Source organism: Spermophilus citellus, assembly GCF_964194105.1.
Source record: "Spermophilus citellus genome assembly, chromosome: 5".
Classification (NCBI taxonomy): domain Eukaryota; kingdom Metazoa; phylum Chordata; class Mammalia; order Rodentia; family Sciuridae; genus Spermophilus; species Spermophilus citellus.
In genome coordinates, this window is record NC_138186.1 from 115,024,482 (window position 1) to 115,052,313 (window position 27,832).

Sequence of the window (27,832 nt, forward strand, 5' to 3'; positions counted from 1 at the left end):
GCACACTCTACCACTGAGCCACAACTCCAGCCCTAAGTCTCATTTCTTAAGATATTTTTTGATCTGATCAATGCCCAAGGGAAACACTGTTTGCTAATTTTGTTTGGCATTTTTTAGTACTAGACAACACGAATGTGCCTAGTGAAGGTGAGGATTGATAGTCACAGCCTATTGTTAATATAATTAGAAGTCATCAGTTGCTAACTAGTACCATATTAAAATGATAAATTATGGAGTATAATATTTACAGCTGAGACCAAGTCCAGCCAAAATTTACAAGTTTATAGGGAGACAACAACAACAGCAAAAACCCTCCTCTCTTTCACAGCTATTTATATTCTCTACCTCCCTTCCTCAGATTATTTCACATAGGCCTCTAAACACTCTACATCTACTTCCTTTAACATCAAGTTAGATTAATTTTCACTTAAGGAATAAGTAATGTTAAGATCAGTAGCTTGATTTTTTTCTAGATCTGACATATTTATAATGCGTGTTGTGAAAACTTCTTAAAGCCCAACAATTACCTAAGAATTTATACCATTAATTTAATCTTAATTAGTTGAATAATACACTAAGTTTAGTGAGCACAATTGTTAAGAAATTAATGGTAATTAAACATAGATGGTAAAATATCACTTGGCTTTATCCTTGCTTTTCTTAATTAGAAAAAAAAAATATCTACAGTTTATACATTTTCATAGGATCATAGGATCAAAGAGGCCAAAAGATAAAAGTTCAATTCATACTAGAGACTCTAGGACTCTTATTCTAATAGCAGGATGTACTTTCTAAGCTACCAACCTTTCATGTCCTTTGTCTGTTTGTGTCATATTATCTTTTCTTCCTAATTTATAAGATCTTACTGATTTGTAGGTTAAAACTTGGCCCTTGGTCATGTATATTGCAGAATTTTGTAATTTTGGCATTTGTCTTTTGACTTTATGGGAACTTTTTCCATTGAAGAAATTATTGCTTGTGCATTCAAATATGTTAATCTTATCCTTTATAATTTCAGACCTCTTTAGAAAGGTCTTCCCTGCTCCAAAATTAAATACTACTAGCAATAAGAAGTCAGTCATGATCAAATAGTCACCAATTGCCACCTGTGTGCTGGGATAGTATATGATCCTCTGTGCTGTTTAACAGCACATAAAGACACAGTCTTCCATTATCCATATTTCAAACAAATATAAAAATTTTCAATCTATAATGCTATTTCTGTGTGTGTGAATGTGTCTCAATGTATGCTAGGGATTGAATTCAGGACTATGAGCATCTTAAGCAAGTGAGTGACATCCCCAGCCCCTTCAATTTTATTCTTATTCATCAGCTCAAGTGCCACCCAGAAATCACATAAGTACTAGGATAAAAGTGTTTGTTTACAAATAAAATTGCCATGATTTAACATGTCATTCTGTATTCTGGACACCAGGCTCTCTATCTAAAAGTAGAAATACTAACAATCACTTTATTTATGACATATTGACTTTTCATTCTCACATGTTCAAATTACATTTGAACTGATCTTTAAAGAAAAAGAGCAAGATTGGCAAGAAGAAGGCGGCAACACTTCCCTAAATGAACATATGTGTCCCAGGGCATTGCAGATCTGTAATTAAATTTAGTGGTCTTGCCTCAAAATTGGCAGGTGTGCCTTGAGTTTCCATGTGGCCCAGTGAGTTGCTCTGTTTCAACTCTGACAGTAGTGGGTACACCACCCCTAAAGTGGTCTTCACAGTAGCTTATTCTCCTCCCTCTGCTGCTTCCAGGAAAAGGAATGAAGGACAACATAAACCTAGAATAGTCTAAGAACTACTAGAAAAACTTCAAGCCTTATAGATACCGGAAAGGAACCACAGATAATACAGGGGAGTAAAGAAATTGTAGTAAAAGAAAGAATAGGTTCAAACATGAAGGAAAAATAAAATAAAATTTAAAAAAAAATCAAGAAAATAAATGTTTAATGCAATTTAAGAATTCCACTAGCAAGGTGTAGTGTTATGTAGGATATCACTTTGGACCAAGCAAGGTAGGAAAAAAAAATCTCAGGTAGGAAAAAAAAATCACTTGATATTCCACAATTTTTTTTTTATGTTGGATTGTTTTTTGTGATATTTCACTAATACTTTTCCTTTCTTTAAATGTCATGTTACAGGCTGGGATTATGGCTCAGTGGTACAGCACTTGCCTCACATGTGTGATGTGCTGGGTTTGATCCTCAGCACCACACACAAAAATAAACAAAATAAAATTAGAAGAAAAAGTCACATTATATATAATACTTTACATAATAACATGGTTTACATAATAACTTGTCTTAAAAGGTAAAACATATGATATGATTCAAATGTTTGTTTTGGTTTAGAACATTTATGTTATATCTAAGATCCAGTCATCCAAAGATTTAAATGAACATGATGTCCAAGGCACTGGTCAACAAAGGTGCACTAAGCCAAGTACCTGCCCTGAAAGAGTGATGGATCTCATGAAGGACACAGAGCAACATGACAGGGATCTGGAATAACAAGAGGCAATGCTTACTAAACACAGTCTCCATAACAGGTACTGTTCAAAGTGTTTTAAATATTATACCTTCTTCTTTTGGGGTCGGGGATATGGGAACTGAATCCATGGGTGCTTAAGTACTGAGCCACATCCCCAGCCCTTTTTTTGCATTTTATTTAGGGACTGGGTCTTACTGAATTGTTTAGTGCCTTGATAAGTTGCTGAGGCTGGCTTTGAACTCATGTTCCTCCTGCCTCAGCCTCCCAAGTCACTGGGATTACGGGTATTAGCTACCACGCCCAGCATTTTATACCTTCTTTAATCTGCCCAACAGAGCTTTGAAGCAGAGAGACTAACTTGTCCTAACTTGTCTAGGGTCACACAACTAATAAGTGATGGAATAAGGATTTAAACTCAGGCAACTTAAAATCAATATGACATATTTCTTTCCCTACTTGATCACTTCATGTTGGGACCTCAGAAAGCCAGTTCACTTTTATGATCCTGTTTTCTCATTGGTGAAAGTGTATTTCTACCTCACAAAATTTCCATTAGGATTCAAAGTTAGGTACTCTGAAATAAAATAATATTTACCGAACTTCTGCAGGATTCCATAAGATGTACTGCTGAGAGTAGTTAAAGGGTTCTGAAGTCAAATAATCAGGAAAGGACATATCTTCTTAGAGGTTCAGGATGTACACCAAATGTACATAACTCCTGAGAATTCTGAAATGATGAAACCTTTTTAACTGTTATTTACCTGACATTCCCATGCTTATTTGACCATGGGACTTTTTGTTTGACTGCACACAATTAGACCTTAACTCTGGGCCAGACTTGGGGAAATTTGGTGGAAAAAAAAGAGCATGAAATCAGAGGACCTAATGGGTCTGAGAATAGTTCAATTTTTATCCAACCTTTCAGGCAAAAATCCCTCAGCCCTCCTCCAAATCTGTGTTTTCCTTCTCAGCTCTTGCCTAACTCACAGGTTGATTTTTTGTCTTTTGGACATCCGTTCTCAGGATCATCTTCTAAGCATCAGCTAATTATGTTTCATAGCACAGATATATTAATGCAGCTAAGGTATTCATTTGTTTGTTTTTTCCATGTTCAGGGTTGAAGCACTGCCTCATCCCCTATATGCTAGGCATGTACTAGGTGATGTACTTCCCGTCCTTACTCACTTAATTCTTAAAAAAATCATTCTCTGAAGTACATGCTGAAGCAGCTAGTCCATGGTGCAGTCTATTTTCAGATTCTAAGTCTATTCTCTGTCTCTTGAATGGCTCCCCACTGTTTCTCCACAATAGAGCCCTGATTTCAACAATCTGATTTCAATTTTTCTTTTCTATCTCATCTCTTCTTCTCTATTCCCTACTATGTGAGTTTGCTAGGATTGTGAGGAAAAATTCTGTTCCAGGCAGGCCTCTCTCCTTGGCTTATAGATGGCTCTCTTTAGTTCACAGGGCATCCTCCCTGTATATGAGTGTGTCTGTGATCAGACTTTCCCTTTTTATAAGGACTCCAGTTACACTGGATTAGGTCCTATTCTGATGGCCTCATTTTAACTTGAGTACCTCTATAAAATAATCTATTTCCAAAAGGTCACATTGTGAGTTACTAGGGTATAGGGATACAGTTATCTTTCATCTTAAATGTGTCACTTCCAAGATTATATGCTTAAGGAATATTACACATGCAAGATTTTTATGGTCAGAAAATAGTATCACTTCTACTCATACTTTATTGGCTACATCTCAGTCATAAGACCCAGATAATACTGGGAGTGCCTAGCTGGGTACACAGGAAATATACTTGTTTCAGTCTCTTTTGCCACAGTGAAGGTGTTGGGAAATTTCAGGGAATGAAGGTAGAAGGAAAATATTCTTGGTTTGTGGTCTGTTTTCAAATGCTAGTTATACAAGATAAAACTGAGCCAGTTCTTGTAAAGCAACTGAGAAAGTTGGACCACTAGTCAAAAAAATTCACCTGAATTTCTTTAAAATTTCTATTTCTAATGTAATAATCATGTTAATTAGAAAAGTTTATTTTTGATACCATGTATTTTATATTATAATGACCTTATCTTTTGTACAAAAATAAAAATATTCTACATTAATAGAATGGGAAATAGTAAGCATTTTTCCCAATTATGGCTAGGGATACTTGAAATTTTAGTAATACTTTTTTTGAGTGGCTTTACAATCAATATTTTAAAAGTTAGGGTTGGTAAAATGAACCCTAAACTAATGGTCTTCCCGGTAAAAGGCTATGGTGGATATTTATAGTACATTTTTATAAATGTGGTTCTCTTGCCTATTTTTCAAAGTGTAGTTATTACAGTTTAGCCTAACTTATACCCCTCTTGGCCAGTATGTGACAAGTCACTAGACACATCCACAGCACCAGCTATATCCTTAGGCCAAACAAAAGAAAACACCTCACTTTTGGGCCCTTAGGTGATTTACTAAGGGCCCATTAGTTGACATCAAAGTCAAGTTTATGAGAGAAAAAGGCCAACAATGTAAATCCCAATAGTTTGGAAGTGAATTAAAAAGCTCCCAAATCAGTACTTCTCTCAAATGTTAAATAATTCACTGTGGCATTATAGATACAAGCCTCCAGCAAAAGTTACATTACACTTGAACAATTAAGGAAGCAGAAACCAAACAAATGACTTCAGGGGTAGAGAAACAAATTAATGGTTTCTCAAAGTACCAAATTACTTTTTCACATTAACAAGTGTGTAAAACAACCAAACACACCAATGGCTTACTAGATTAAGTTTGATTATAGAAAATAGCCTGGAACAATATGCAGAACTATTCCCTAAATGTATAGGGAATTCTATATACTTCAGTATAAAACTTACTTATGTTATTTGAAAAATTTTTATGTCCATAATATATACCTTCTTTTTCACAAAGTTCTTTTACTCAGATTGCTCAAATTACAACCATCATCTACCAATTTATATTATGGGAAGGATCAGAAGCAATGTAATTGTTTTTTAGAGACTGGATAAGAAATCAGAAACATGGGGTAACATCACAGTGTACATATAGATTAAAAACCCCTCAAGGGTAGAATGGCTACACACTTTAGAATAAAAACAGGATTTTAATCCAACTCTACCACTTTCTACTTAAAAATTTTTCAACAAGTTTTAACTTGAGTAATGGTTATCTCTTCTATAAAATGAGGATGATTCACTCACGCAACCAATAAATACTGTATCAAGCAGTACTTTCCAAAGGTTATTAAAGATAATTGCTGGTCTTCATTATATATGTGTAGTTACCCAAATAATACAAGTAGATACAAGATGATAAGCAGATATAAAGGATGTTAGGTGATATGAGGTTCATTTGCTTTCCAAGGATCAAAGGCTATTAGTATTCATTCTAAATCTTTATGTATTTTCTCCTATAACCCCAACAAATCTGAATCACGAGTTTCTACAAAGTTTAAAGGCTAAAATGTTGAGCTCTGATTCCAGTAGGTATCAGGGAAGAATGTACATATATTAAAGATTTCCCAAGCTGCCTTCAATTTGTAAGTTTTTCAAGACATTTTGTGTGAGGTGGAGGGGGTGCTAGGGATCAAACCCTGGGCTTCGCACATGCAAGTGCACTGAGCTACATCCCTAGTCTTTTTTATTTTTATTATGAGACAGGGTCTAAGTTGCCCAGGCTAGACTTGAACTTTTGATCCCCCTGACTCTGGTAGGTAGAATTATAGACAAGCATCACTGAACCCAGCTTTTAAGACATTCTTATACTAAGATCATTTTTGCCATACCAATTTAATAACTAGTATTAATAACTTGTAGAGGTAAAATAAATTATTTGAAAGAGAACAGAAAGATGGAAAAACACAAGAGATTTAGAGAGAAGAGATCCAGAAGTAGAACTTTGCTTTCCCCATTTGCGAGCTATGTCACCTGAAAAAGTCTGAAGTTTTAAAAATATGTTTTCTCAAGAGAAAAATGAGTATAACAACTCTTAGCTATTGAATATTATAAGGATCAAATGATAACTGTCATAAGAATAATTAGTAACCTGAAAGCATAAAACAAATATAAATTATTTCCAAATGAGTAAGAACTGAAAGTGATCTCCAGATACCCTTTCTAGGGATGACACTTATATGGACAAATAATGACAGATGTGTAAAATGATACTGGCCAAAGGAATGGTCATTTTTAGCCTCTCCAGTAATTTTCTTTGCTTGCTTGTTAATGAGGAAGGGTCATTGGACTTCACACATGGCAAGTAATAGTCATCTCTAAATAGTATACAAGAAAATATTTATGGATAAGACTGCTAGAAGTAACAAAAAATCATAGATATGTATTGATTTTACAATAAATAAACAAGGTCAATTAGCCATAAGTCAGAGTTTCTAGAAATGCTTCTTTTTGTGAGAAAAACTTCCTTGTCATCATGTTTTTAGGGTGGTTTTAACTTCACATGCCAAAGTTTACTCGCAGATTGTTACTTCTGTACAGGCTGTTAACCCAATGCCAAGCATATTGTTAGGATTAAATCAAATTATGGCTGATATACTCTTACTAGAAATATATGCAGTTTAAAAAAAAACAAAATTAAAAATTTTAAATTTATTTTATATGCAGAAAAAATGAGTGAAACATGTTTATTAATTTAAAAAATGTATAAGATATAAAAATTTCTCATTGTAGTAACCTAGTAAAAACCCTTTTTTGGGGCTGGGGTTGTAGTTCAGTAGTAGAGCGCTTGCTTGCCTCACATGCGTGAGGAACTGGGTTCAATTCTCAGTACTGCGTATAAAAAAATAAATAAAGGTCCACTGACAACTGAACAAATATTAAAAAAAAAACACTCAAAATCAAATAGAAAGGATAGCACTAAAGTAGACTATTTCTTCTAAAATGGGAGTAGCATTAGTCTATACAATTAGATAGCACTCTGAGTAGGTTTAAAAATCACAAATCTTCAATTAGGTGACACAGGCATCTCTACAGAGATGCAGCAGTCCACTATGGGGAGAGGGGGGTAATGAGAAGAATATTTTAAATGCTCAAGGTAGAAATGAAAGCATTTGATACAAATGTGTGGCGAAATTTACGAGAGGTATACATGGAGTTATTTCTTCTTACCATGAGTAGATCCCACTGACTGTGTCATAGTTCTGTGAAGTGTTCACTCCGCTGGGCCCAGCTGCTTTCGAAATAAGCAGCACCACCAAGCCCCTCAACTGGAGGTTATGGCGGCTGTCATGCACAAGTCCCCTGCCAACAAGTAAAGGGAAAAGAGGATTAATATACCTTCACAGGATCAGTCAGGCCGAGTTAGAAAACTGCTATGAGTACATCTAAATTTTAAAACTGGTCAATGGGATTTATTGAAAAGAAAGGGATGGGGAGGAAGGAATTCAATTGAGAAAGCAGGGAACATAGAAACAACTAGAGAAATCCATGTCTGGTTTTTAAAAGTGATACTTGAAAGTTATAAGGCTTGATGATCTAGTTCTCTCTGGATCTTTCTACTATCTATTTCCTTCCTTCCTTCCTTCCTTCCTTCCTTCCTTCCTTCCTTCCTTCCTTCCTCCCTCCCTCCCTCCCTCCCTCCCTCTTTTGTTGTTGTTGTTGTTGCTGATGAACTCAGGTATAGTATGTATGCTAGGTAAGTGCTCTACAGGAAGCCATAGTTTAAACTGTTTTGGTAGTTGATGGCAATTGTAATAGAAACTGTATGGCTTGGATGAAGCAATACTATTTGGTGATGATAGTAATAAGAGAGAATGGTAAAAAAAATTATTTGTCTTCATGGTAGAAAAGAAGTTCAGAGAATGAAAGGATTAAAAAAATCCAAATGACTTAAAAATGCATTTAAGTAAATAGAAATGAATGCCATCAGCAAAAATCTTGTCATGTCCTATTAATAGGAAAGCATCATCATTCTAGGCAATAATAAGGCTTTAATTTAGGATGTCATATTTCTTTTGTTATGAGGATTGAACTTTTATAATTTCTGCTATAACTGGGGCTAGCAATACTTTCTAGAACACATTTTCTTTTTAAAGTGTTGCAAATGGTTGTCATAAAAGACTAAATGGCATCATTTAAAATGAAAGAAAATGGGCAAAATGTTAAGATAAATTAATAGGTAGAAGAATGCCTTTGTGAGTACTAATCAAATAGATTATGTTATAGCATAAATAAATAGTATACAAGTATAGTTCTTGAATGTGGTAAAAAAGCAATGCTAAAAATTAGTATTGTTCATTGAATTAAGACTTAGTTTTGAAAAAAGAATCAATTTAAGTTAATGAAGTTAACATAACCAAAGATAATTAGTTAATCTATTACTTAAAAATCTTTGCCTCTCAAGCTTCTGAACAGAAATTTGTAACAGGTCCCTTTTTATGCTTCATTAGTTTCAAAATAAGACAAATCAGGTTCTTTGCAAAAGAACAACTTTACCTCTTTTACTGGTATATCTTACCATTAACCAAGCAAGTGATCTTCAGTAATTAGAAAGGTTAGTAATTTTAAAAAAGAAGTTCTCATTTCCTAGGAAAATGAAGTTAAGGTAATCAAATTACATTGCAGCAGAAACAAAATATGAGAAAAGTCCTAAACTCTTTATTATTATGTAACAAGTTGCCTAAATCTTATGGATCCAAATTGTAGGAAGGCGGGAAAGCACCCTGTGGGGAACAAGAAAATGTGAAATAGGATCTTGTTCTGAATTTTTTGCTTGGAATTGCAAATTTTAACTAAGGCTATCAAGTCCTCATTTTAGGTATTACCTACAGTGAATCTTTATGCATCCTTTCTTTTATAATATTAAAGAGAAGGTTTAAATAGATCTTTAATTCTAGAAAGGCAAAAGAGGTAGGTAAGGCTTTGTGTGTGGGTGGATATAGATGTGGATGGGTGTTGGGGTTGAGCCTGGTCAGGGATGAGGGATATGATGATACAGTAAGAACCCTAGCAGGTGAATTTGGAGACAACACAAACCTAGTCACACTGAGAAACTAGGTCTAGCAACAATTTTGACAACATTTTCTCCAAACTTCTTAGAGATGGGAACCTTCACAGGGGATTAATAATAGCATCAGTAAACATTTATCTAATGCTTTATGTATTTTAACATATCAGGAATTATTCTACATGCTTTACTATATATTAACTAAATTATTTCACAACTCAAACAGGAAAGTACCACAATTATCCTGATTTTATAGATGAGAATGAAGCACACAGAAATATTGAGTGACTTTCCCAAGGTACCATAGCTGATAAGTGGTGGAGCCTTGACAGAGCCAGGCTCTGACCAGGCAAATAGTTAGTTTTAAGGTCTATAGACACTCTTTTTTTATATATTTATTTTTCAGTTGTAGTTTGATACAATATCATTAATTAATTACCCCAGCCCCTATAGACACTCTTAATCATAATGCAAATAGCGACTCTGTATCTCCTTCATCTCATGGACAAAACTATTTGCTAAATATAATTAGAACAGTAGGCTTTAGAACCAGACAGGCTTATGTCTGAAAAATTCTTTTTGTGATTCACCAGCTGTATTACTTGAAGGCTGTCAACTCTTTTATAAAATGAGAGTAACAATGTCTACTTTCCATACTCATGGTGGGGAAGAGATAACAGGGATAAAGCCTATAACTCTGTGAAGCATATGGTAGGAGATCAAGTTATCAGTAAATTACATTCTCTTTGATGCTTTCTTATGATCTACTTTTTTTTCAATTTCTTCCTTTCCTTTTACTCCCTGTCTCCTCCTATCTGTCTTCCCCCACTCTACTTGCATATAGAATCTCCTACAAATATTGCTCACTTTTCTCCCTTCCCGAAGGACAAAAGTTACCCCACTCTTCTGCAAGCATCACTATCAATGTACTGAAAAGGCCAGGAAGAAAAACAAATGGATACTAGCTTAAGTTAATTAAATAACTGTTTCTAAAAGCAACTTCTTGACATTCACTTCATTAACACCTTCAAAAACAGTACAGTATACAATAGAATATTACTCAGCATTAAAAGAGAATAAAATCATGGCATTTATAAGTAAATGGGTGGAGGTGGAGAATATCATGTTAAGTGAAGTAAGCCAATCCCCCCAAACCAAAGACTGAATGTTTTCTCTGATATGTGGATGCTGATCCATAATGGGGGTTGGGGGGTGGGGACATGGGAGAAATGGAGGAACTTTAGATATGGCAAAGGAGAGGGAGGGAAAAAAAGGGGGCATAGGGATCGGAAAGATGGTGTAATGAGATGGCATCATTACCCTAAGTATACGTATGAAAACACGAATGGTGTGACTCTACTTTGTGTACAACCAGAGACACGAAAAATCTATGTCTAAAAAAAAAAAAGAAAAAAGAAAAAGAAAAATCTATGTCTACTATGAGAAATGCATTTTGCTGTCATGTATAACAAATCAGAATAAACAATTTTTTTAAAAAAGTACTGAGATAAACTGATGATGCCCACAACTCAAAAATTAGCTCTGATCCTAAAGAAAGTAAGAAATTTTGTTTCTCAGTATAAAAAAGTTCCTGGCATTCTAAATTTAAAAAGATAATATGTTTCATATAATCCAGGTCATATTTTACTGGGAACACTGATCTATCTACTATCAGTGTCTCTCTTTAAGGAGTTACATCCACAAACAGGAGCATATCCAGAAGATGGTAAAATCACATACAGGTTGCAAAAGTTTCAGATTTAAGGACTATGTAAATATTCCAAAATACAAACAAACAAACAAACAAAAAAACCCAAATTTGAAACATATGTGGTTAAGCATTTTGAATACCTCAACCTGTATTGCCACATACAATGAATGCTAGCTTAGAGAATGGTAAAGTTGGTTTTTCAAATTTATTCAGTCAAAAATGTACTGAATGCTGATTACATGTCAGGCATGGTACTAAACAGGCAGTGGAGGACATAATGACAAGCAATGGTGAGCTGTGGTCTCCCTTCTTGTAGATAACAGTCTGAATGAAAAATATCATGATTAAATGCAACATGAATTACTTTTAGGGATGAACAGGGTTATGAGAGCAAGAGACCTCCAGGAGATTTAAAGAAATGAGGGCGATTCCTCAGAAAAAACTTGGAATGGAACCAACATTTGATCCAGCTATCCCACTCCTTGGTTTATATCCAAAGGACTTAAAGTCAGCATACTACACTGACACAGCCACATCAATGTTTATAGCAGCTCAATTCACAATAGCTAAACTACGGAACTAACCTAAGTACCCTTCAATGGATAAATGGAGAAAGAAACTGTGGTATATAAACACAATGAAATATTATTACTCAGTCTTAAAGAAGAATGAAATGATGGTATTTTCTGGTAAATGGATGGAGCTGGAGAATATCATGCTAAGCTAAATAAGCTAAGTCCAAAGAAACAAAGGCTAAATGTTTTCTCTGGTATGCAGATGCTAATTCACAATAAGGGGGGCAGCAAGGGAAAAAAAGAGGTACTTTGGATTAGGTGGAGGGAAATGTAAAGAAGGCAAACGGTAGGGGGACAGAAGGATAGTAGAATGAATCGGACATTATGACCCTATGTGCATATATGATTACACAAATGGTGTAATACCACATTGTGTACAACCAGAAGAATGAGAAGTTATGCTCCATTTACGTATGATGCATCAAAATGCATCTATTGTCATGATTAACATGATTAACTAGAACAATTTTTTTTTAAATCTTAAAAAAAAAAGAGGATGTGGGAAGAGACAGGTAAGAGGAGTGTATTTACAGCCCAAGAATGGGCATATCCCTGGCTGAGAACATTGTATGAAATAAGGTTAGAGACAGATAGGGATTGGACCACATAGGTTGAACAGGCTTTAGTAACAGTTTTGCTCTTCATCCAAAGAGTAATACAAAGACACAACAGAATTTTATTAAACATAATCAGATATTTTTTAAACAATCATCCTCTCCAAATCCTCTCTCCTCAGTGTAGAAAAACAACTTGGCGAGGAAACCAAGTGGGTGTGAGAATCCAGATAGAAGGCTTTTACAATACTCAATGAGAAACATGGGCCAACTTGGTGGACATCTTGAGATGTCTAACCCTAAAATAACATTTGATTCAATTCAAATAGACATTGCGTGCTCCACTGTCCTAGAATTTAGATTATGTAGATATATCAGTAATTTTAAGTAATCTTATTCTGAAAGCCTGTAAGCTGACTATTGAGGGGAAAATACTTCTTTCAAAATTCTACTCCAGATCTATAACAGATGAACATATCCTAATAACTAGGCAATTTCGTGGCCATAAAGATTGAGTAGGTGAAACTTCAGGCAAGCCAGCTCTGTTCCCTTCTCACATTATGCTTTCCATGGCTGACTGAGATGCTCGTGCCTCATCATATCTTTCCACGCTATTAACCATTTTTCTTCCTTAACTCAATTCTGTAAGTATCTCAAGTCCTCAAATCACTTCTACGGCACTTTTTCAAATATTCTCTCAAATTTCATTTCAACACAAACATACAAAGTATGAGGGGTACACAATGAAATATGAGCTGTAAGAAAACAGCTATAATAGTAAACTCATAATATATTTGAATATGTGCTTAATATTATAAAGAAAAGGTAACAAAGACAGTAGAGTAACAAACAGGTTATCAGTACACAGAGGAAAAAAGAAAATTCCTTATTGCTGGAGGTGCCCTTATGGTAGAAACTGAAACATGGTCAAATTTCCTTGAGTAGAGAATATAAGATGGGATGGTGCTAGAGATACTGGAATGGAAAAAGGGTTATTTCAGGAGTAAGAAACAGGATAAGCAGTGACAAGGAGAAGAGAGAAAAGGTTCAAAAGCTGTGGAGCTATCCATTCAGGCAATATGTGCAGGTGAATAAGCCCATGAAAAGATAGTCTAAAGAACAAAGGGACTAGGCTTGGGTCTGCAGGCAATCTGGAGGCACGGATGGTTTGTCAGCAAGACAATGGTGTGATTAGAGCTAAATACTAAACCTGGTATTCTGGGCCTAATACCATTTACTCTGGCAGTAGAATGCAGGAGGTATACTGGCACCACCTCCTCCACAGAAAATCTTAACTAAGCTTCTCCAAAAATCTTCACCATAATTGATTTTAGGACTATCAGCAGAAGAGTCTCTACAAAAGAATTCAATGTAAGTAAACTTCCTATTTTCCTGTTGCTCTATTTTACTTGGCCACCAGCCTGGAAGAAATCAGCACTCCAGATGCTGAACGCCCCTTTACTAGTTTTTCACAAACATTTATCCAGTATAGTAGTTTGTAAAAGTGTGTTTGCAAATGCAAAATGTGATTTTAAAAAGACAGAGCCTTTAACAAGGGCTCTGGCCTTGAGCTGGGGCTTCACAGAGATGTCTACATTTTTAAGATAAGTTACCAATTGGGCTCCATGGTAACAGCTGGCAGGGGGAGGAAAGAAAGGGGAGAAGAAGCTCTCCCCTTCTCAGGTGTTGTCCTTGAAGGGTTAACTTGCCCAAAACAGTGAAAGAAAAAGCTGCTTTTATGTGAACTTCTGCAGACTGGGAACTTCTGCCCCCCATCTTACCCGCTGGGCATAAAGTTCTAAAACTACCTGAACTCGGAGTTCAGACAATTAATTGATTACAGTGAAAGTTTTACCCTCTGAACCTGGCTGCAGCCAAATAAAACTGTTTTCCTATCTTTGGTGCCTTGCCTCATCTGTCCCCTACAACAGAGGGAAGGAGAGAAGATTAGTTAGGAGGAGCCTGGTCCAGTAGCCCAGTTGGGAGGTAATGAGGGCTTAAATTAGGGTAGTGGCAACAGGGATGGAGAAGAAAAGCTGAAGGATGGCAGCAGCATGGAGATGGGACAGGCTGTTCTGGCCGACTGACTGGGGAAGGGAGGAACTGGCAAGGAATGGAGAAGCAAAGGAAAGGCAAGGGCTGAATTTAAGATTCAAACTTGTTTGTTGGAGGTGATGATGCTGCAGTTAGTAGAGAAAGAAGAGGAGCTAATGGGGAAATAATGAGTTCAGTTTTGGACATGGTAACTTTGAATGCAAGGACTTCCAGATGGAGATACCCAGCAGGCAGCTGGAAATGCTATGGATATAGATTTGGGAAGCATCTTCACAGAAGTGATGGCTAAACGGTAGGAATTGATGGATGAGTTTCTGAGGGGGAAGAGAAGAGAAAAGGGAAAACAGGGAATGGAGGGGGACAGCAGAGATAAAAAGGGAAAGAAAAGAAAGGAAGAGAAAAGAACCTTGGAGAATTCCTATGCTCAGGGGACTAAGGAAGGGTGAGTAACAACACAAAGGAATTCATTAATTCTATAAACAGATAAAAGGGTATCCAAGACACAGATAAAGATAAAGAAGCTTGTACACACTGGGGCAATGGAGGCAGAGAATTCCAACAGTGCAGCATACAGAAACTGAAGGCAGTAGTTGACTTGTTCATGAGCACTTATTATAAACCTCTAGTTTGGCACTTAACACACTCAGAAATAAAAGCGATAATAACACTGACATAGACAATAACTGTAACATACTATAATGCTAGGTATCTACTGTTCTCTCTCTCTCTCTCTCACACACACACACACAAAAAAAAAAACACAAAGTAATTAGCAATATCTCTTCACAAATGAGGAAAATTAGCAAGGATTAGAAAAGTTCAATAATTACTAGTCACATTAGTCAAGATTTAAACAGAATCCGGACTTGACAGTCCAGGCCTGTTTATGCTTCACAGCTTTGCTATTTAATTATTGTTCACAGGACTCCCTCACAAGGCTACAAGAACCTTGAGAACACTCAGGCATAGTCATCTGGGGTACCCTGCACCTGAGCAGAGTAACTGAGACAGAAAAGATCTCAGGAAAGTGAAAGATGAGTGAATGAACAGCTTCAAGGAGTAGAGCAGTAGGCTCTCCATCTTATGCATCTCCCCCCAAACAGACCTGTTATTATGCCCAACTTTCTCATGGCTCCTTATTATCCATTTGCCAGATTCAATCATTTGGCTCTGAAGTTCTGAGTCCCTCTTCTTAAAACATAATGACTGCTTTAAAAGTCATAGCTACACAAGAGAAATACCCCCAGTGTATTCTTTAAAATACATGCTGAAAGATATTTTTTATTTTAATACTATATTAAAAAATTACTTTTAATAAAAATCATATCTAATTAAAGGGCCTGTTCCTTAAGTTTTAGAGAGAACTCAATATATTGAAGTGTTTCTTGTGCCTTGTTTCTCACTTGGGAGAACTGAGTGAATCCACCACTGCAGCTGTGCTCCTGAGAGAATGTTGCCCTTTGAACAGAAGGCAAAGGTACTTCCAGATGAGGAGCACAGGTGATATGAAAGAACTGGGGCAAGGGAAGATGCTTTTGAGATTTATTTATTCAGAATTCTAACTTATACAAATGATCTAAATTACAATCTTTTGATAAAGCTATAATCTAATATTAAATAAACAACTTACCATTTAATAAGGGATCATCATTCTTACACAGGCTCAAAGCCCCGTGATATAAAACTAAATGAAAACTGACTGGGGAAGGGAGGAACTGGAAGAACTCCCTACAGTGCTAAAACCCAGAGGTATAGAGTGTGTTTTACTATTTTATTACCCCACTTTTCATATGTCCAATCCTAATAAATCTATCCAGAAAAAGCATTAAAATGGATTTTAAATTCAAATACATGAGGTAGGTAGATTGATAAGATGCCTAATAATGCTTATGACTGTGACCTTTAGCTATTTTTTTTTTTTTTTTTTTTGGTAAATTACATACACACCTATATTCCCAGCTACTCAGGAGGCTGAGGCAGGAGGATCACAAGTATGAGGCTACCCTTGGCAACTTAGCCAGACACTGTCTCCAATTAAAAATATAAAGGGCTTGAGATGTAGCTCAGTGGTAGAGGGCCCCTGGGTTCAATCCCTAGTACCACAATAAATAAATAAAATAAATTACATGCAGACAACTAAAGACATTGATGAAAATATGTACAATTTTTGCCAAAGAACCTGAGGTATACCCTGGTCTTTTCTACTTTTTAGTTGCCTTAAAAATTCTAACTGCAACCTGCTAAAATTGATTTTGTAACCCACTGATGAATTGTAACTACAGTTTTTTGAAAAACAGTGATTTAAATCATAGAATATGATATATTAAAAGAGCTAGAAAATAATATAAAATTAAATTAAATTATCACCTTTTAAAAACAAACCTGTCCATACAATGGCACAATTTTTTTTTTTTTTTTTTTTTTTACTAGTGCATTGTAGTGATATGAACAGCAGCATATAATAGTTGGGTTCATTTTGACAAAATCATATATGCGTAGAATCTGATTTACTCCATTTCAGTCCCTGGAGCCCCTAGGCCTTCCCCTGTTTTTCTACTCTACTAATCTTCCTTTCACCTGTTTATTTATTTATTTATTTTTGTGGTGCCGGGGATTGAACCCAGGGCCTTGTGCATTCAAGGCAAGCACTCTACCAACTGAGCTATATATATCCCCACACCATTTATTTATTTTTATTTGGTGCTTTATAGGTATACATAAGGATGGAATTCACATTGTATATACTGTACGTACATTTATACGTAGACATAATATGTTTTTGTTAAATTCATTACACATTCCCCCCTTCCCATCCCTCCTCTCCCCCTCTCAATCCCCTTCTTCTACTCCACTGGTCTTCCCTACATCTTTATGATATCATATCCCCTCCCCTCTTCTCATTTTGTTCTAGCTTCCTCATAAGAAAGAAAACATTCAATCCTTGATTTTCTGAGTCTGGCTTATTTCACTTAGCATGATGTTCTCCACTTCCATCCATTCACCAGTAAATGCCAGTTTCATTCTTCTTTATGGCTGAGTAAAACTCTATTGTGTATATATCCACATTTTCTTGGTCCATTCATCTATTGATGGGTATCTGGGTTGGGGTTCCATAATTTGGCTATTGTGAATTGTGCTGCCATAAAAACACAAATTTTGTGTTACAACAAAGCAATACTGCAAATTTATTGATCAGCGATAGAATGACTACCTAGCATGCAAGAAGAACTGGGTTCCATCTCCAGCACCACAAAAATAAAACAAAATAAAATAAAAATCAGGATATGCCAAACATTTAAAATGTTAAAGAAAAAATATAAATCTAGATACATAATAATATCTTGATTATGTTTGAAAATATACACGCACATGCATAAACAAAGAAACCCAAGGTCAAAAACTAGAAGTAAATATGGTGAAAGTTAACATTTTACATCTGGGTATTATTCTTAGATGTTCAATACACAGAAAGTTCATGCATTTTTCTATGTGTTTGAAATGTGTTCTTTAAAAATGAAAAGAAACACAATAGGAAAAAGTAAAATATTATCAAGTGGTACTGAGTGTTAGTGGGTTTTTAGTTTCTGGGTGATTTGTTTTCCAAACTACATACAACTCACTGATCTCTTTTTCACTCTGGAGAAAAAGCTTTGTATTTTTAAAAACAAAAATTTTTAAAGGTAGATAAGGTGTGTTTCTCATTGTAAGAAAAAAAATTAACCCATATTTAATGAACTCCAGAGCACTAGGTTGGGTGTGTTTTTGGTTCCCATACTTCACTTTTAATTTTTCTAAGATTTAGTCAGAGGGCCAAAGTTTAAATGCTATTAAAGAAGTGGGCTCAGTAGCAGAGCACTTGCCTAGCATGTGTGAGGCACTGGGTTTGAACCTTAGCACCACATAAAAATAAACAAATAAAGGCATCCTGTCCATCTCCAACTTTAAAAAAAAAATTAAGAATGATAAAAATTTTTAAAAATAGTGTTAAAGAAGTTATGTTTAAAACACACACACATTTAGCAATTTGATGACGGTAATATTAGTTGTAAAAGAAAAAAGTAAACGCTTATGAAAATTGTTTTAAAGCACTATAGTTTGAGAGAGACTAAAAATAGTCTGTATGTCATAGATTTTTATATAAAATTAGCAGGAACACTGAAGGTTAATTTCCATTGACAAAATGACCCAAATTGCATTATTACTGCCATATCTATCCTGAGACTAAATTGTCCTAGACTTGAAACAACTTTTAAGGCCTGAGGTGACCAGCCTTTAGAATCTGGGAGCTGTAGCAGTCATTGACATGGCTCCAGGGCCACATGCACATCCCATTCGAATTAAATTCCTGAGGGACAGCATGACCAAGGAATTGCCTCACCAAAGTCCTCCTGAAGCTGCAATTAGGTTTGATAGGCATGTGGCAGAAGACGACAGGTGCCTGGAAAAAGGAAAAAAGAGAAAATAGAATGGGGGTAGGGTATAAGGTGTGTTGAGACAGGGAAATCAAGACAGGAGCTTTTCAGAATGGTTACTAATCACTAGTAGTTTACTAAAATATGATTGAAATAAAAAAAAAATTTAAAATGATATACTAATACTAATTGATCACATTTGCAGTTAGATGTGCCCAGCCACCTTGGAATTGAACGTACCACCAGAAAATAACAACGGCAAAGATTTTCCCCACTGAAATGATAACTGAAGATTTTTTTAAAGTATTAATGGAAAGAAATGAGGCCATTTAAAAAAAATAATATATTTATTATACTGAAAACTCTTTAAATGATCACAAATAGTGATTTTTATGCACAGACCCCTTTTGTTCACACTTTTTAAAAAATCAATTTAGGATTGAGGCAAAGGGGTAGAAAAATTGAGTGTTGGAATACAGGTATCATTACACTGCGCAGACATGCAAGCCTCACACTACCACTCAAGCAGTGACACTGACTTAAGAGCTAATGTGCTGTGAATTACACTTCCCACTACCACAGCCCGTTTGTGCAAAGAATAAATCAACCTGATGTGAATGAGTGTTTCCTAAGCACTGAGTGCTTTTCTGAATGCACAGTCTCAGTTTCAATAGACTCTGTCACTCAAAAGCAACAAAACAGCTCTCAGACTAATTTTGTATCATTTTCTATGGTTTTACTCACTCTTGTAAGTAGTTATGTTTTTATAAAAAGAATGCTTCAAAGTAAGTAATGAGTATTTAGCTCTTGAAGTATTGGTCCTCTTAGCTAATGAAGGGATTCAATTGTACAAAATCTAGAATATTTGTACTTGAACAAATTGAAAAAGACAAAAATGTAGAAGGTCATTCGATTTTCATTTACATAACACATTACTAAGAGACTAAAGCCAAATGCAAAAGACACAATAGCAGATGGAAGCCAGCAAAACTCAGCAAGTTGGGGGGAAAAATGATGTTATACTTTACAGAGAAACAGATAATACCTCAAGGGCATGTTAGCGGGAGGGGGGAACAGCAAAGCAAATACAACAGATTTTAGCAGGAAAAGTGTGTTTAAAACATTACTGAAAAAAATAAGACATAAAACCATATTACTGCAACATGGTGGTTCGGAAGTGCAAAATTTTTAAGAAAATCTCATTTATTTTTCAAAGTCAACATAATTCAAGATACAGGAGGCCAAGACAAAGGGAACTACAAGGAACAGGAGTGACAGAACAGATAACTTATGTTCTTTTTCCATGTAAAGAGTTTCCAACAGAGAAAAGATCCCATGATTGGCTGCCTAAGTTCAAACCCATTAGCTCTCATAATCACAAATGTTGCCACCCAATTAACATTAAGACCTTATAGATGTCTAAAATAGCTACCAACAGAGGCAATGAAAGGGAAGGATTACTATGATAGGAGCATCTTTCAAATTATGTGTGTCAACAGAAAAACATGATCCAATTTTTTAAAATTTCATTTACATGGCACTTAATGAACAGGATGGCACCTATTTAATGAGGATATACTAGGAATAAATTACATACAGGTTATCTTAGCAATGTAAGTCTCAAAAAACATTTGCTCTATTCTGGCAAGTTAAAGAGAGTCTGGGAAGCTCCCTGAGGTAGAATTTCTAATTCACCACAGTGTCCCCAGTTTTTATGTGTGCCCTCTCATCTGACTGAACAATACTGTTTGAGGTAACTGTCATCCAGTTTTCTGGTAAGGATACTGAGGATCACAGGGATACTTTTTTTTTTTTCTCCCTATCAGTTACTGTCATCAGATATACTACATATTTATAGAATAATTTATTTTGATGATTTGTCTTGACTAGAATATGTTACTGCATGTCTACTTGACTATAGTTGAATTTCCAGTGCTTAAAATGGTGCCTGGCATACAAAGATATTCAATACATTCTTGTTTAATGGATTAATAATATATTCTGCCTGAAAGTATAAAGCTGTATAGCATGGGGTTCAATTTAGATGTCTATCACTGGAGTTCATATTACCCCAAAGTGGAGATAAAGAATACAGCAGAATTAAAATTCAGAGAATAAACAGGAAATATGACTAAAAATTAGGGCTTTAAAAAGTGCCTTAGGCTCAGGATGCTGAGGCAGGAGGATCTCAAGTTTAAAGCCAGACTCAGCAACAGCAAGGTGCTAAGCAACTCAGTCAGACCCTGTCTCTAAGTAAGACACAAAATAGGGCTGAGGATGTGGCTCAGTGGTAGAGTGTCCCTGAGTTCAATCTCTGGTACCCCATGCTCCAAAAGTGCCTTATGGGCAAGATGCATGAAAAAAAATTAAGTTTCTTTCTCTTGAACACCTTCTTGAAATGTCTTTTGATTCCAGGCCTGGTGTATTGAGAGCAAGACCAGCAGAGGGGTCTTCAGGCATGTTCAACAAGTGTCTCAGGCAGCACAGAGCCAGGGCACCAAGGCTCATTAAACACAAGGCCACGGGAAGTCTTGAATAGCCCCCATTCACACAGATGCTGAGAAAAGTCTGCAGTACAGTGAAAGTGCTGTCCAGGTTAAAAACCAAAACTAAAAAAATAAAAACAAAACCTCACAGACTGTGAGAGTAGCCAGGGTCTAGCCCACAGCCAAGGAATGTTACACTGAACGAGGATCTGCACAGGCCCAGCTTGTTACCCATGGCGCTGTGCCCTTCTGGTGGTCTGTGACAGCTGATCCTCTAATATGACCTACAAATTCACAACTTTAGGGAAGAAGATCATAATTTCTTTGTTCTTTTCTGAGTATCTTGGGTCCTTTTCTTAAAATTGGGCAGGATGTGAATTTCTTTACAGAAATAGTTGAGTGAAGGGCAACTCAGTTAACAGAAATAATTTAAACAGTTTTTATTCCCAGAAATATATTAAAATGAGGCACAAAAAATCTGTATTTGAAACCTAATTACTTATGAGGTTTGACTTTTTGTTCCCATCCTAATAGCTAGATTTTGTCCTAATTAATATTAAAATAGTCTTTAAAAGGCAAAAAAAGAGTAAAGGACAGCATTATAGCTACAATATCTAGAAAATGAAAATACTGTTGTTATCATCAAGCTTTGCCTCATTAGGATGCTGTTTCTGAGTTATCCTTCCTGAAAAGTTGCTGGGTATGAGCTGAAAATGATACCCTTTATTTCACTAGAAATGAGAAAAAAGTAATAGAAGGTAACTCACATAATCTACCCCACTCCACAAACAAGGCAATGGAACTTGAGAACATCTACCTGCATATCCTTTTGACTGATTTTTTGATGTAAGGTAATTATGCAATGGGGTGGAGGAATGTAGGAAATAAGCTAATATTTTTACAGTGAGTACCATGAACTACATAGTTCACATACACACCACACACACACTATATCACCTCCAGTTTATAGGTGAGAGTTAATGCTCAGAGACATTAGTTTCTTGTCAAAGGTCAAAAGTAAGTGGGAAGCCAGGCAGTGGGAGTGCATGCCTGTAATCCCAGCTGCTGGGAAGGCTGAGGCAGGAGGATGGCTTGAATCCAGGAGTTTGACATTAGGGAGATCTTGTCTCAAAAAAAATTTTTTTTAAAGAATTTTTTTTTAATTAGGAAAAAAAAAAGTGGGAGAGAAAGAATTCAAAATCAGAATGATCTGTGTACAAAGCTGCTACCTTAATTACTAGTTATTTGTTAAAGTTCTTTGGTTCCCAGAGACAAGTAATGCTAAGGCATGGATATGACTCCAGAGTGTAAAGGGAAACAGAATTTAGTAGTGAAACAATCAAGCTAGGTTTTGTTTATAGGTATAGTCTTTAACAATCACTGGAATATCAAGCAAAAATAAAACAGGTATTATGGATAATTTTTAAGCTCTATACCCACCCAATTTTTTAAAAATCCACTATTTACATTTCCTTATTTCTTTCTTTACATTTATTTCACTGTGTTGACCTGTAGCACAACAGATCATATTTCTTTCTTTTTTGTTTTTGAGAAAAAGGAAAAAAAGTTTTATTGCCTTGCTAGGAAAGGAGAAACACAGGGGACTCCTTCCCAGAGGCTGTGATTCTGCCCATCAGAAGGAACAGGAGGTTTTTAAAAAGGTGATCGAAGGCGACATTCCATGTGTTCTCTGTTGGAATTGTCATCCACTTGTTAATTTGAGATATAGTAATTTCTGAGATGTTCTGGTACCATCCCCAAAGTCGGGATTACTGCATTCCTATGCTGTGTGTGTACTCAGGGACAGATAAATCTGCCTAAAATGGGGAAAAAAGGTAATCCTGTTTTCCCTGAGATTGGGGGAAGGGAAATTAGAGAGGAGCAGGGAGAGAGAAAGAGAAAGAAACATGTCCATTTAAAAAATAAGTTGCAGTGGCAGAGCAGAAAGGGCTATATTTAAAGCATAAAGTGGACCACTGTTGCACTTCCCAACTGTCAATTTCTGCATTCCATTGCTATGAAAAAAATGGGTGATGACATCTCCAAACTGCTTCCTGCTAAAAGAGGTCGAAGTTAGGGGAAGTAACAAAAAGTCCTTGTTCTCTATCAAGTGGGGTGTGGACAGTTAAGGGTATTCAGCATCAGAGCAGTCCAGAGGTCCACAGTGGCAGATGGCAGGTAACTGGACAAGGCATACGTAGGGCAGAGATTATGCTAAGACAACAATAAATAAGACAGCAGAGCGTTACTTTTTTTTTTTTTGTAAACAATTAGTACAAAAGCAATTAGTATTTCAGCCTTTCTCTGAAAACCATGAAGATAGTAACTCATAATTATGTAGGTGAAAAACAGAGTTTATCAATGTAGGAGGTTAGTAAGATTTGTAGGTCTATGAGATCAGCTCAAATTAACTCAGGACAAACTTGCAACTTTGTGATCATTATTATTAGGCACTCCCACACAAGAATCCTTCCTTTATATCCTCCAGCTTTACTTACTTTTGGAACAGATCAGATTTCTATACTGAAACATTTCTACCAATCCAAAGGTCATTTTATCCCAACAAATAACTAGTAAATAGTCCAAGATCCTAAATACTGCTCATTGATACATTAGGAACTCAATCATGACCACTGTGTTCTAGAAATGTAAAAGTGATAAACCCAAATAACATAATACCTGATACTCATTGCAGGCACTACTAAGAACTTTAAAAGATTTGTTTTTTAATTTACTTAAACCCTACACAAGCTTACAAGGTACTTTTATCTTACAGGTATTTTTATCTTAATTTACAGGTGGGGAAACTAAGACCCAAAAAGGCAATAAGTAAGTGGTAACAACATGATTCTAACCCCAGCATTAGTAAACAACAGCCTACAGTTTTTTCCCCAGTCTCCCTTATAAAAAGTAATCTCAAACTAACAGAAAAATTGCAAGTACATAACAAAGAACTTTTCTCAAAGCATTTAAAAAGCAGTTGCTGATTGGTAGCTCATCACCCTGGAATACTACAGTGTATAAATCCTATAAAAAAGAACATTCTCTTAATAACCATAATACAACCATCAAAAATTAGGAAACTAACTGGAATACCACTACTGTTTAAATCACAGACCTCTTGATATGTTTCACCAATCCCAATAGTATCTTTTACGGTAAGAAGGATCCGTTCAGAATTATACACTGCATTTTGTTGCCATGACTCTCTGGGACCATTTAATCAAGAACAGTTTCTTAGTCATCCTTTTAGTTTTGTGGCCTGGACAATTCTGAAGATTACAAGCCACCTATCTTGTAGTAGTTTTCTCATTGAGGGTTTGTCTGACATTTATTTGGGATTGGATTCAGGCTATATATCTTTGGCAGGATGATCACAAAAATGATGTTGTATTCTTCCCATTTCAATTTCAGTTTGTTCCATAACAGCACAATTTCAATCTGACCATTTGAGTAAGGTAAAATCACCTTCAAATATTTTACATTTAAATCAGTGCCTAGTGAATGCTTCTAACTGTTGCATATTATTCAAGAGCTGAAAAGTGCTGTATAATATAAGAAATAAACATAGTCCTCACTGCATACTCTGGTTCCCATTCAATCTGATTTTAAAATATGATATTTTCACTGTGCTAACTATTGTCTACATAAAAATTATAGTAGTTAAAATTTCAGTGTGATCATTTTGCACAATTACTTATCTGAAGAGTCTAACATTCTCATACATCTAAAAAAAAGCAATTATTCTCTGCATTTTTCCAAAATGTTCCTTTAATTAACAATAGTGAGATCTAATAATTTCCTACCAAACAGCATAATTGGAGCCATGTATTGCCATATATTTCTAAAATAACCTGTCAGAGAAAAATAATTTATTTTATGAGACTTTAGGGAAGTGGACTGATAGGTTAAGACTTTTGAGAAAGAAATTTCATGAATCAGAAATTTGGTGAACTTCACCAATTCAGAGACCTATTGAGTTCCATTATACAATATCACAATTTAAAATGTTGCTAAAAACATATTTTGTATTAAAAGCAAACTTTCATAATAAAATGCAGCAAACACTTCTTTTTCAAAAAGATCAGAAAATAAGCCTTATTATTAAGTTGTTATGAGTTTATCTAAAATTTTTTAACTTTGTAAGGATTGACCATCTTCTAATTTTCCAGTACTGCAGAAAAGATTCACACAAACTGTACTAAGTATTCTTACCTAGGTAAGTAGTAAAAAAAAAAAAAAAGAATAACCTCAGTTTGGCATTTATAGAAGAATACATGCAAATAACATGGATTTACTCCCTTTTTTAATATACTGAACTCAGTAGAGGATTCTAAAATTCTACTAAAATTTCTCTTTTTTGGATACGTAATTTTAGTACAACTTATGGTAATTACCATCTCATTTGTTTTATTATGCTGCAAAACAGTTTTCAAAATCCTGGATGTAAGAGGGCTATCAGAATACATGGATTTTGCTTATTATGTTCACCAATAACTGAACAAAATTGGAAACTATTAGAAATGATGGTGGTAGGGGCAACAGATGTTAACACCAAATGGTTGTGTACAAACTAGGTCTGACAGAAAAAAAATTAATCTGGCTGGTTGACAGAGAGCAGTGGTTTTCAACTTGGGGTGATTACCCCCCACACACACTTGTGCCAGGGGACTTTGGTAATGTCTAGAGATATTTGACTATCACAACTTGAGGGGTTAGTACTGATGTCTAGAGGATAGGGGCCAGGGTTGCTGGTTCTGATTATCCTACGACATACCTAGTAGTCCCCTATCACAAAGTGCTAGGGTTGAGAAATCCTGATTTAGAAAATGTGTGTACTTATAAGACTTACCCTGTAGGATTATTATGATGCCTAAAGATAAACATATAGCATATAAAATATTGCTGTGTGTTCAACATGCACTAGTTATTACTATTATCAGAATTACTATTGTTATATATACAGTCAATGATTTTTTACTTTACTAAATGCTAGAATAGATGCAATCCTCTTTTATCTGCCACCAGTGCAAAAACATGAATAATTTTGAAGACATTGAACAATACAGAATTTTTTTAAGGAAATGACAAAAGGCTATTTTAGTCTACATAGACATCATCTTTGTATAAACAAAATTGTACACAATCATTCTGGATTAGGAAAAATTAATTATATGTAGATTAGTAAGAACAACAGAAAAGCATGTATTTTACTTCTTTCTTCCCTAGAATAGTGATTGATTCCCAGGAATATCAATTGATTTTAGTGTTTATAACAAGGTATATTTAATAGCCACACTTTTAAAAGTCTGAACCATTCTGTTTAAAGCTAAGTACTCCCCTGCTATAATTTTTCTCATATTAGCTAATATGACAGAAATAACAAAACATGGTTAGCCACTGTAATTACATTATAGCCGCCTTTCCTCCTCAAATACCGTATGATTACATTTGTTACTCTTCAGACTCCTTTTGATTATTATACCAACAAAAAGTTTTTTCTGAAAAAGCAAAGTATTTGCCTATAAAAAGATTATTGGCACCACTCAATAGGATAGCATTAACATTTTCTCCCCAGTTTCTGAAAATACCAAAGATTCTCAAATTAAGAGCCCTTCAATGTAATTCATGAAATCCTGATGCAAAATATCAGCTTTGACATAAATGAATTTTACTGAAAAAAGACTTTAGAAAAAAAATCACTGCACATTTTAAAATGTATTTTTTCTATTCTTTTTCTCAGAAAAAGCTTATGACTTTAAAAGACTGGAGAATTTAAGCAAACACTAAGTGGTTTTAGAAATGTAGTTTCCATGGCAACCAACATGGTCTTCTTTATATAGCATTATAAACAGATGGTAAAGAGTGGTCATGTTTGTTTCTTTGCCAGTATATCAATAAAACTGCTGTAATACTGTATTGAATATACTTAAACTATTTAATAAAATGTAATATACTAATCACAAGATGTAGTAATTCAAATGAATATAATTAACTAGTATCTGGTGTTTTTATTCCTCTCTTTTAATAAACACATGAAGATCTTGAACAGTGAAGTCACTATATTCCACAGAGTCAACAGTCTTCCTTGGCACAATGTTGTATGGTTGTACAAATGTTTTCTCGGCACTTGCCATGCAGGGCATACAACCACAAATATGAATCTGATGAGGAACAAATAATGGACTGAGATAATAAAATTGGAATCGTGTCCAAAATTATATTCTTTTGCCATTTTTTCTTACAGAAAATGAGAAATTAAGAAACATGAAGAGTCTCCTTACAATAAATGATAGATTGTAAAGCAAACTGTAAACTGTTTAAAAATCAGATTCCATTCCATGTATATAGTAGCGGCTTTTAAAAATACAGGTGTTCTGAATTCCACTGTGGTAAGTTGCTAGGTACTACTTATTAGAAAACCAAAGCATCCAAAAAACTACAAATGTGATTAATCTTGTAGTAAAAGTTTGAACGGGCAATTTCTGCATGTATTATCAACCCATTATAAGCAATGACCCTGTATCAATAAGGAAATCAGTTCCAAGGAACTA

At 35.2% G+C, this 27,832-nt stretch overlaps 1 protein-coding gene across 2 annotated transcripts in view; it reads right to left on the reverse strand.

Moving 5' to 3' along the window:
• The window catches only part of PDSS2 (decaprenyl diphosphate synthase subunit 2), a 263,309-nt gene that overhangs the window by 149,179 nt on the left and 86,298 nt on the right, over positions 1-27,832 (reverse strand). The window contains exons 2-3 of one of the 2 annotated variants that reach the window (XM_081296557.1): positions 18,759-18,818; positions 7,649-7,780 (exon numbers count right to left, since the gene is read on the reverse strand). In XM_081296557.1, the coding sequence (XP_081152683.1) occupies positions 7,649-7,780; positions 18,759-18,818 (192 nt within the window). The remainder of the gene's footprint in view (positions 1-7,648; positions 7,781-18,758; positions 18,819-27,832) is intronic. The other variant, XM_081296558.1, reaches the window with a different exon arrangement.